This window comes from Histoplasma capsulatum, genomic scaffold, assembly GCF_000149585.1.
Source record: "Histoplasma capsulatum NAm1 scaffold_4 genomic scaffold, whole genome shotgun sequence".
In the NCBI taxonomy this organism is placed as follows: Eukaryota; Fungi; Ascomycota; class Eurotiomycetes; order Onygenales; family Ajellomycetaceae; genus Histoplasma; species Histoplasma mississippiense.
In genome coordinates, this window is record NW_001813979.1 from 2,823,906 (window position 1) to 2,834,285 (window position 10,380).

Genomic DNA, 10,380 nt, shown 5'->3' on the forward strand with positions numbered 1-10,380 from the left:
TATCAGCCCGGAAAGTTAAGAGCCGGATTTTTTATGGAGCTATACAACACCTAATCCACGTTCTAGTTTTTCCGCTCTTTAGGCTAATAAAAGGAAAATTCTGGAAAGTGCTGCTGATGCCAATTCATCAGTGGGTGCGAAGGATGGAGATTGTCCTGTCCTTCTTGGAACATTCAGTGGCAAGATTCTTGGGAATAGCATTTCGGACGGACAGATACAATACCCAAGGCTTGGGAAAGAAAAATCACCTCAAATTCCCATTTCCACTGCCTTATAAAAAAATATCGAGAAAAGTACTCCGTAGAATGTTGAGCTTTGGAAGGTGACAAAAAATAACCATCACGTGATCCAAAATTCATGGTCAAACTTCTCCAAACTACCATTGTTCTATCTGAACCTGTCCAACAATTTTGCGACACTCTGTAGTAAGTGAGACCACATCCGGAATAAACAGAAGATATATGGATTTTGCTTCTGTGCATGCTAACAACATTGTTAGGGATATATACGACTAATTATGGACTGACGAGGAGACCTCCAAACACCTGGACTGCATGTTCGACACCTAATTGACTGGTGTTGGAGAAACGAAAAAGGACTTCAACTTCAGCAGCGTTGAAAAGAAAAAGAGAGAAAGAGAGAGAGAGAGAGCAAGAACAAGAGACCCAACACCGACATAATGCCTCCAACCCCACAAGAACTCTCCCTCCTCATAAACCCTCTCGTTCCCGACTCTGTCATGCATAACAGCCGCGTATGTTTTTGTCCCAAGCTAACCAATCCCATTAAAACCGCAAAAGCTTGAAACTATATATATTTACACCCCTGAAACAGACCCTCTCAAACCTCCATTCCCTAACCGCATTCCTCCTCGGTATCTGCGCTGGGATCCTCGGCCTTCAATCGTCGTACGGTTTCATTTTCTATCTCGTCGGCACAATACTCGTCTCCTTCCTGTTCCATGCCGTTTTGATCGGGTTCGGAAACAATAGAATGGGAATTGGCGCATACTTCCCCGGCACAGGGGAGATTGTTACAGAGAAGGTGGATGGGGCTTCGAGTGTGACGAAACGAAACAACCAGAGTCGAAAGGGTGCTTGGAGGGACCTTTGGTTTGGCGGTGGGGTTATGGGAGACGCGCTTAGTGGCTTTGTGCTGGGATGGGCTGGGGTTGGGGGTGTGTTGAGGTAGTTCGACCGGCTTCTCTCTATACGTGTATTATGTATCCCGGTTAAAAATGGTATCTGTATGGTTTATTCGAACATATACAGTCGTATATATCTCGTTACACATTCAAGACCCGTGAATTCGCCCAGCTGAGGCTTCCGGCACCGTTTGTGCATGTAGCAAAAAGTACATATTCTTGATCCAATATTAAAGCCGTCTGTGAATGACCTTGCCCGAACATACGAGCAACAAGATCCTCCTATGCCTGTCCCAGTTACTGGTGGAGCACCGTCTTTCTGAATACATAGCTTCAAAACGAAAACATGTCAATGAAATGACCCTTATGACATAAAACAATATTTAAAATATGAGTTCTATTATACACCCAAATATCAAGGAAGGTATGAAAGGGAAAGTATGCATGTTGTTCTGGCTTAACTTATACGCAGAATACATGAGGCCAAAAAAGGTGGTTCGGAAGATATCTGAGCAGAACCTTAAGTAGATTTCGACGGATGAGGATTGGAAGTAAGAATATAATTTTCAGCATCCGGCGGGTTGTGTCCAAGTTTGGCTCGGTGTTGCTTTTCTTCAAGCAAGGCTGCAGCCTGTCTTTGCTTTTGGACTGGTAAGGGGTTTGGTGATGCATTTTTTGTCATCCAAGGTTCCCTGTTTTATCATGATTAGCATGATTGTCAAATCTTAATGGGTCATACTGGTGATTGAGAGCGAGGAATAGAGGAGAATGAGGGAATTTAAGATAAAACTGAAACAAGGAAAACAAAAAAACCGAAAAAAGGCCTACCGTTAAAAGTGCCCAAAGGTACGAAACGTACACCACTTCGTTGCTCTCGATATCTTCCTCATCGTCAGCTGGAGGAGTAGAAAAAGCTTGACCTCTCTGGTCTACGCTCTCCCCTCGTTTCTTTTTAATCCACACATTACCTAAAAATATTCCCGATACAAAGCTAATCACCATAATCGGCATTATTGATATAAAAGCCCACATAACCGCGTCTTTCCCTGTATTGCGGATATGCTCTTGCACCTCGGGAGGCAGCTTGTTGATATCATCCAGACTTTTGCCGGAGTGAATATCAAACCTACCACTCTGAGACTGGCTGGACGGATGAAAAATGCTCGCCATCTTATTGTTGAAGACGCTACCCATGATAGCGAGGGCTAATGTGCCTCCGAAGGGAAGGCAAAATCGCATGATGGACATGGCAGGTGCGAGCTTGTCTGGCCATATCCCTGCTGCGTGTAATGAAGAGGGCATAAATCGAAGACCCGTTCCGGCACCTGCGACAGCCATCATTCCATTGATCAGGGGTATATTGCGAGTAGTGACAGCCCAGGTGATAAGAGCAACACCGACGGATTCGACTAAGGTGCCTGTGCTAAGCGGTGCAAAGGTTTGTGCGGGCCAGACGTTACATGCGAACATGGCCAAGTATACACCAACTGGAAATTCCGAGTTAGCACATAAATAGGACCTCTGGAGGGAATTGGTCCGGGGGCAGAGAATGGCAACATTACCTCCAATACCAGGAATGTAGAACAACAGTTGTATACCCGCCCTTCCAGAAGGGTAAGCTTCGACAAGTGTGAAATATATTCCAATGAAATAAAACACTGAGTACAGGGCTAGAGAAGAAAGTTAGTGTCGTATACACACAGGCCTGGGAGGAATGCAGGTCCATGTCTCATTTTCTCACCTGCTCCGGTGGCGAATGTCAGGATAGCTAGAAGATATGTATCCTTTACTTTGAACATAGGGAACGGAACCATGGGAGATTGCTGTGGGAAAATCCTCCCGAGTACACGCCCCGGTTCGAGGTAGTATTCCCAAACAAAAAAGAGAATAAATAAAATCGACCCAGAAACCAAGGGAACAAGAACAGCAGCTGAAGCCCACGGGTACGTTGCGCCTCCCCAACTGGTACCTAGGATTATAAGACCAATTCCGAGAATGAATAGGATAGTACCACCCAAGTCAACGGTGGCCAGTCCGGATAAAATGGATGAAAAACTTTTCGCAGCATGGGTGCCCTTGACCAGCTCCTTACGAAGTAAGAAGAATATTGCGAAATGGGCAAAAAAGGCGATCTAACCAACCAAGCAAAAAGGAATTAAAAGCAGATCGCATACAGCAAGGAAAAAGTCTTAGAGATGGATGAGACGTACCGGTATACTTAGCACAAAACAGTAACGCCAATTAGCCTGTTTGGCTGTTAGGGAAATTCTAGACATTACTGACAAAAGGAAATTATAGGATTGACATACAGTTAAATACCTGAACACTAGTCAGCCTGCCATTTTGTCGACAACAAAAATATTATCTTGAAGGATGAACTGCAGCTTACCCTCCAATGACCGGTCCAACTCCGTAACTGGTACCAGACACGAATTGAAAAATAGTGGTGTTCTTCGCATTCTCTTTCAACGATACATTATCCGCCAGTACGATTACTATCAAGTTCATTATTCCGGCAGAGCTCATTCCCTGCAACGCTCTGCCAAACAGCAACATCCCCCAGGTTTGGGCAGTGGCACAGAACACGCTGCCAATAAGCATTAAGAACATGGCGAGTTGCAGTACGAAATGCCGACCAAACACTTCGGCTAATTGGCCGAAGGCTGGGATAAATGCCGTGGACGTCAATGTGAACCCAGTGACGATCCAGTTCAGTTGGTCCAGCTGATCTAGTTTGCACGAAGTCAGAAATGATCAAAACCCAGGACGGAATGAGTGTTACGTACTGAAATAGGATGCTATAAAGGGCATTGCAGACGCAACGATAGTTAAATCGACTGATGCAAGAAAATACGGAAATACCAGTCCAGCTATCAACTTTGAACGATAGACTCTAGCATCATGCTTCTCCTCTTTACATTTCTGACAGGGGCCGTTTGGCTGAATTTGTTCAGGGGCAGGATATCGGTCCGAAAGTAAGGCTGCGTCCACGGGATCATGTTCATTTCCGAGTCTAACAGGACCCAACTCGCTTTCCTGATTTTGATTTTGCCATTGGTGCGGGCATTGGCGCTTCTGGTCAGTGCTTTTCGGATGCTGTCTGGCATGAATCTTCTTCCTGATAAATTGATATAACATGTCGCAAATAAATGGATTTCAACTGGGAAGAAAGAATAGAAGATATATCAGAAATTTAGCAGAAGTTAGAAGATTGGGGGTGACCCAACTAGGTTTTAATCAACTCCTCGGAGGAAAAATGGAAACCAATCCCTCAATAGCGATAATCTGACATCCATGGAGTGGTCGTTCATATCACTATTTTCACTCATTTTCCTGAAATCCACATTCGACACAACGTTTATTTTAACGGGTTCGTATTCTCTCTTCATCATCGCCGTAGTCATATCCATGTCGATATCCATGACAGCTGAGATGTTGCATAACGCGGGCCTGGAATGTGTCGGAAGGGGAGGTTAAGTTTTGATCGATATCACCCTTAAGTCGATTAAAGTTTTCTGTCCTATGAGACATGCGCTTGCGGTCAAGAGAATCCGGATTGCTGGCTCGGGTTGCATATTGTGCGCCTTACCACCTCAGCTGTAAACCCGGAAAAGTAATCCGTGGCCTCTTAACGAATAATGTCAGTAGTGATTGGACTGGCGCTGTTTCGACCATGTCATTATATCCTGGGCCAGGGTCAGTATGATAAGGCCAAAGCTCGAGCAGCCCAAGGCCCTTTTCCAGCATGACATGCTCAAGTCTTTGGTGGCTCTGATCTTGACGGGATGGTCTTCAAGCATATTCTTACCATCCACGCCGATAATAAAAAAAAAATGTACCGTATCCAACCCATAAAATTTTGCAGATGTCTGCAAATTTTTCGCATAGAACGAACCTGGTGTCGTTCTTCATATTTTTTCTGAGGCTCTTTGCAGTCGGAGCCTATGGCAGCCCTTTTGCTCGGCTACTCTCTAGTTAGTTACATTTCTCGATACGAACCTGGTAGCACTGAGCCAGAATTTCCCCCAGCCCAACCCGATACTCTATTAGCAACCAGATAGCATCGAGTACTATCTACGACGTCGAACCATGAACTTGCCGATCGTGTAGAAACCACATAGATCATCCCATCAGCATGGACATGAGGGACAGCCGAATACATTGTCAGCCAAGCAGGTCTGGAGCACCAAGGGGATGGCAATTCCAGAGGATGTTACCAGCCAACAGGCTGCAGCACCACTGCGTACAGCATGGAACTGTACTATGTAGTTAAGATAGCCCAACTACGCAGTAAAACATGAATCCTAAATATGTCAATGGCAAGGAAACGCGAGGAATCGTGTGGAGTTATCTCCGCGCCAAACTTACATGGTCAAACGCAGTACTCCGTAGACCAGCAAGACATCAACATCACGAGTTCCAAGCCAATTGCTGTGTGAAAATATGGATTTCGGGTCTAAGGCTAGCCTGCGAGAAAAAAGAAAAGAAGTATTGGCTAGATTGAAATATGCCGTGTTCGTCATCTGAGTGGCCGCTTCATCTGGGAGGTTGGATTCAAAGCCAAGTTTTGCAAGCTGGTCGCCAGATTGTGGCGCGGGACAAGCTTCTGTTGGCGCCAAGGTCAACTCAAACTCTTGAGTCCGTCAGTTAGCCCTATCTGGCAACCTCAACAACGCTGCACTGCTGTTATTTGATTTTTGGAAACTGGTTTCACCCGTCCGTTTCGATGTATATTTGCTCAAGCGGAATGGCTTTAACAATCCAAATTCTCTTCTATCTCAAGGCTACACCCAATCATAAGTCGACCAGCTGCCGCATCTCTTCCATCCTTCTGGAGTGAGTAATATTGTTACATGGTCAAATAATCCAACATAAACAAGTGTTTTCATGATTTGCCCATATCGGTTTGATTTTCTGTTTCAAGTTGTTCGTGCTTGTATACCCAACAAGGGTTTAAATTTGTGTAATAATAACAATAATAATAACCTATTAGAGCTGATGAACAGAGAGGCCATAGCTTCTAGAAGTTGGATAATAAATAAATCAAAGGCACCAGTGGTATGTAATAAGTGGTGGAATGTAAAGAGGTAATTTAGAAAAAAATTTTCGTATCCCGAAATTCACCTCATCTCATAGGGGGGGCCAAAATATGCGAAAATTGGCTATGAACCAGTAAAATAGTCTCCCTCCATTATTTCCTTTTCTTTCAGGAGGCTGGATATGGGAAATAAAGCTTCAGAACGACTGGTAAAATAGTGGTGACTCCGAGAAAGCTTCGAAAAAGTGCACATACAAGAACACCAGCATATATATATGTGTGGTAACTTCGATCGAATAACAAAACATAGAAGCGGGTATTGGTCAGGCAGATATAAAGGAGGAAAATTGAAAGAAAGGCAAAGAAAAGAAAAGAAAAGAAATCCCCAGGTTGGCAAAAACAAGGATATACTGCAGTACTCCACCTGCACTTCTTTCAACGCCAATTACCTCCCCAATAAAATTTGATCCACAACGTAATGTGCAAACCACGCCCCCTAATTCCTTATAATATTGTTTTCAGCGGCAGTAGCCTCAGAATTAGCAAGAGCACCTTGCAGTGCGCTGGTCAGGTCCATATGGAAAAGGGGCCTATTGAGTCCATGGACAGCAACAATTCTCCGGCTCGCAACACTATACACTTTGCTAGAATCCAATTCTTTTCCAAGCTCGTTTCCAGACTCAGTGCTGGATGTTTCTTCGACGCCATCCTCTCCGCCGGCTTTATGGGAAATGTGCCCTATCGCTTGTGTTGCCGCCTCGACATCTTGTTTGAATTTGTCGCTGTATTGATCCGATTCACGACGTCTCTTAAGCGCTTCGTGAGCAGCAGCAGAATTACTACCTCCCAATTCCGCGACGCTGAAAATCGCTTTCCATCGTCCATTCCCTCCAGGGCTGGGTGTCGGATAGCCGAAGCCAGCAGAAACAAGAGCGCGTTTGGTCCATCGGTTATTGATATGAGCAAAATGCCAGTGGACGGGTTGCGGAGCAGCATATCTATCGAGCTGGTTGCGAACATCGATTAAATTTTGGATAGAAGTGACGTCCACGTTGTTAACGGAGGAGAAGTCAAGGATAATAGCTTTGAGAGTGGGAAGATGTGAACGATCTTCTTCAACCTGGCCCTTGCGGGGCCCGGGGTCACACCATGGCCGATCACCCAGACGAGGGTAGCTGTCAAGGTTCGTTCGTCGCGTATGCTTGTATATCGTAGAGACGAGGTAGTCAAGGTAGTGATTTGCATTAGGATAATTGAACCCTTCGGAAAATTGATAGATAAATATCCCCGGTGAAGGCTGCTCTACTTCGATTTCAGGGTTTGAACCATCATTATGGTTAAGTGGAAGGAAGATGTTTCGGGCTGAAGATGGGTTATTGGCTCTGGAAGGGTTAAAGCTATTTGCTTCGAAGGCGCCACCGTGTTTTCCATCGTTTCCTTGAACATGGTCTCCAATTACAGAATGGATTTTGACTCGTCCAAGGAACTGCCCCTGAGCTTTAACAACTCGGAAAAGAAGAATAGCGGCTGATACGCAAACGGTACAGTAGATGCCGTTTTCAATTGAAGAAAAAATTGTAACCAAGACGCCGGCAAAGAAAATCACAACTTCGAGAGGCGAGACTCTCCAAAACTGATAGATGGTGTTTGGTGGTGTGATAAGATCTCCGACGGCATGGATAATGACAGCAGACAACGAAGAATTTGGTATGTAGAAGAAAACCGCAGGAAGGGCGTATATGGCAAGCAAAACCACAACAGCAGTGATGACACCAGCAAATGGTGTGCGAACACCAGCTTTTGATTTGATAGCGGTTCTTGAGAACGACCCTGTAGCAGGATACCCTCCAAGGAAGGGTCCAAGAAGATTGGTCACGCCAATAGCAACTAATTCTTGAGATGGGTCGATGGTGTAATTATTGATTCGCCCGAACGACTTTGAAATGGCAATATGCTCAATTAAGAGAACTATGACGGCCGCGGGGATGTCGCTTGCAAAGTTTTTTATGATTTTGGTGTTGACTGTCGGAACAGCCGCGTTTTTGAACCCTGTTCCCTGTGTTAGCGTATTTCCTTTGTGATGTTCAGGGATAAAAAAGCGCCATGGTTGAGAGTGAAGGGGTACTACACACCCCTAGGTACTGTGCCCAATATCCTGAAAATTGGCTTCTCGCGATGGTTTTTATTGACTAGCCAGCTGATCATGACATATAGAAGAATGACAAATGCGGTCCGTAACGTGGCCAGGAAGAAAAACAGCTTTTGCTTGTTCGGGTTTTTTCTGGCGCTGAAATTACAAGCCCAGCGGATGAGATAGAGGAGGAACAGTGCAGTCAGACCCATTGCGGCATCAATTTTTGTGTCTGGTAGATGTTTGAGGGTGTTGATGATAACCCTGAAAGTTGCATCACGTGTGTCGAAACCACGAATACCCATCATAGAAGGAACCTGGCCCGCGGCAATGCTAATGGCCGAACCTGTCATGAAAGCAGTGATTGCGGTCAGAGGGATGAAATCGACGATCCAGCCGCACCGAATAAGGCCGATAAAGGTGATGATCCCACCGCAGATAATTGCAAGTGCACTTGCAACATAATGCGCTGGGATTTCTGGATTATTTGCCTGGACCTTGATGACGACCTGGCCAACTAACGTCGACATTACTGCAACAGGCTAAAATGAAAGTAGAGAATAAAAGTAAGCTTCCAGAGCAACAGGAAAAGGGCATTACTGGACACTCACTCCGATGGTGATATCCTTGGAGGTTGCGAAAAACCAATATATTAGTACGCCCATAAACGACGAATAAAGCCCAAACTGAGGTTTTAGCTCAGCCAATTTTGCGTATGCCATGCTCTGCGGCACCACAACCGCGCCCACAGTGATACCTATAAGAAGGGTTAGAATCACGGACAACTGCCTTTTTTTGTGTCGTGGTATTAGAACAGAACTTGCCGGCTACAAGGTCACCAATTAACCATTGAAGGTTATATCGAGTAATCCAGCGCAAGAAGGGGAAAAGGTTGGTAAAGTATTGTACGACCTGCTGGCCAGTAGGGACCAATTCGCGCAGCCAGTCTGCCGAGGATGGCTCTTGTTCGACATAGGCATAGGTATCCGATGTTCCAACGGAAAAGGTTGATTCTCCGCGGGTGACGGGGTCCTCTCCGATGGGGTCCCGATAGTTTTTTTTGATGCCCGCCAATTTGACAAGGGAATTTCCGACTTTAGTCGACGTCCCTCCCTTTGAATTAGTCATGGCGCCGTCCTTGAGGGAAAGATAAGGTGGAAAAGAATGCAAATTCGACTCCCGGAGTTGGGGTGACAGGCGGGTAAGTGGCCAAAAAGTGGTCGGTTCGAAATAAGGTGTACTGCAAAAATGTATGCGTATATATATGCATAGGCTTGAATTAAGAGGTAAAGATAACAGACGGAGTGATAATTGTGAAAAAAAAAAAAAGGGGAGGGAGGCAGGAGAGATCTATATAAAACTAAAACCGGTGTAGGTGAACAGCGTATGGCTGAAATCAAAGCCGGAAAAGCTTCTTTCGGAGGAGCTATGGCTCACAATCCCACGATATCAGAATCAATCAGGAGCCCATTTTCGCCCAATGAATAAAAGATTCACGATGCTCAGAGTTCACTTGAAAGCGAGGGATACGCCCTGTGCGAGCCAGCAAACGGAATTGATAAAAAATGATCCTCTCAAAAACAGTAACAGGAGGAGAATGGAGGTGCAGCAAAGAAGCATGTGTCAAGAGTGAAGAAAACTTGGGAGTTATGGTTTTATTTAATTTTCTGCTTTTTCTTGAGTTGATGAGATGGTTGCAGTTGACAAAGCTGACTCGTCAGGCTAGACCAGCATCACGCAATCGTCAGCAAGTGGAGAGGCCTGCAACTTCCAAGCACCTGAAAGTTACCAGGGGCCAACTCTGCTATTTTTTCTGCTCTTTAGTAGGCACGATAAAGTTCAAACTTTGCGAGGAACTCCAAAAGACTGGATCTTTGAGCTCCTAGTGATGATAAGTGGGTACAGAGGTGGTGGGATTGCAATGGACCGAGCCATATACACATATGGATGTCGCGCAACACAGGTGCTTCCCCGCGCGGGCAAGGTCAAGTTAAGGTCTCAACAGCATGCATTGCATCTTCATAACCTTCTCATTGGCTAAGCTAAAATGCCGATGATAATGCTTGT

At 45.2% G+C, this 10,380-nt stretch overlaps 3 protein-coding genes across 3 annotated transcripts; 1 reads left to right on the forward strand and 2 right to left on the reverse strand.

Annotated features, from left to right (window-relative positions):
* Positions 1 to 679: 679 nt before the first annotated feature.
* Positions 680 to 1,191, forward strand: HCAG_04849 (conserved hypothetical protein; the record flags this gene model as incomplete). Its single annotated transcript, XM_001540959.1, has 2 exons — positions 680 to 754; positions 835 to 1,191. 2 exons carry the CDS (start codon positions 680 to 682, stop codon positions 1,189 to 1,191), a joined length of 432 nt encoding a protein of 143 aa, XP_001541009.1.
* A 473-nt stretch (positions 1,192 to 1,664) lies between these two features.
* HCAG_04850 (conserved hypothetical protein) lies at positions 1,665 to 5,306 on the reverse strand (the record flags this gene model as incomplete). Its single annotated transcript, XM_001540960.1, has 9 exons — positions 1,665 to 1,836; positions 2,004 to 2,631; positions 2,707 to 2,814; positions 2,886 to 3,199; positions 3,534 to 3,873; positions 3,931 to 4,262; positions 4,734 to 4,771; positions 5,040 to 5,086; positions 5,144 to 5,306. The coding sequence occupies 9 exons, from the start codon at positions 5,304 to 5,306 to the stop codon at positions 1,665 to 1,667; spliced, it is 2,142 nt and encodes a 713-aa protein (XP_001541010.1).
* Positions 5,307 to 6,678: 1,372 nt separating this feature from the next.
* HCAG_04851 (sulfate permease II) lies at positions 6,679 to 9,441 on the reverse strand (the record flags this gene model as incomplete). The annotated part of the gene is made up of 4 exons (XM_001540961.1): positions 6,679 to 8,204; positions 8,315 to 8,855; positions 8,925 to 9,070; positions 9,153 to 9,441. The coding sequence occupies 4 exons, from the start codon at positions 9,439 to 9,441 to the stop codon at positions 6,679 to 6,681; spliced, it is 2,502 nt and encodes an 833-aa protein (XP_001541011.1).
* Between the last annotated feature and the right edge of the window lie 939 nt (positions 9,442 to 10,380).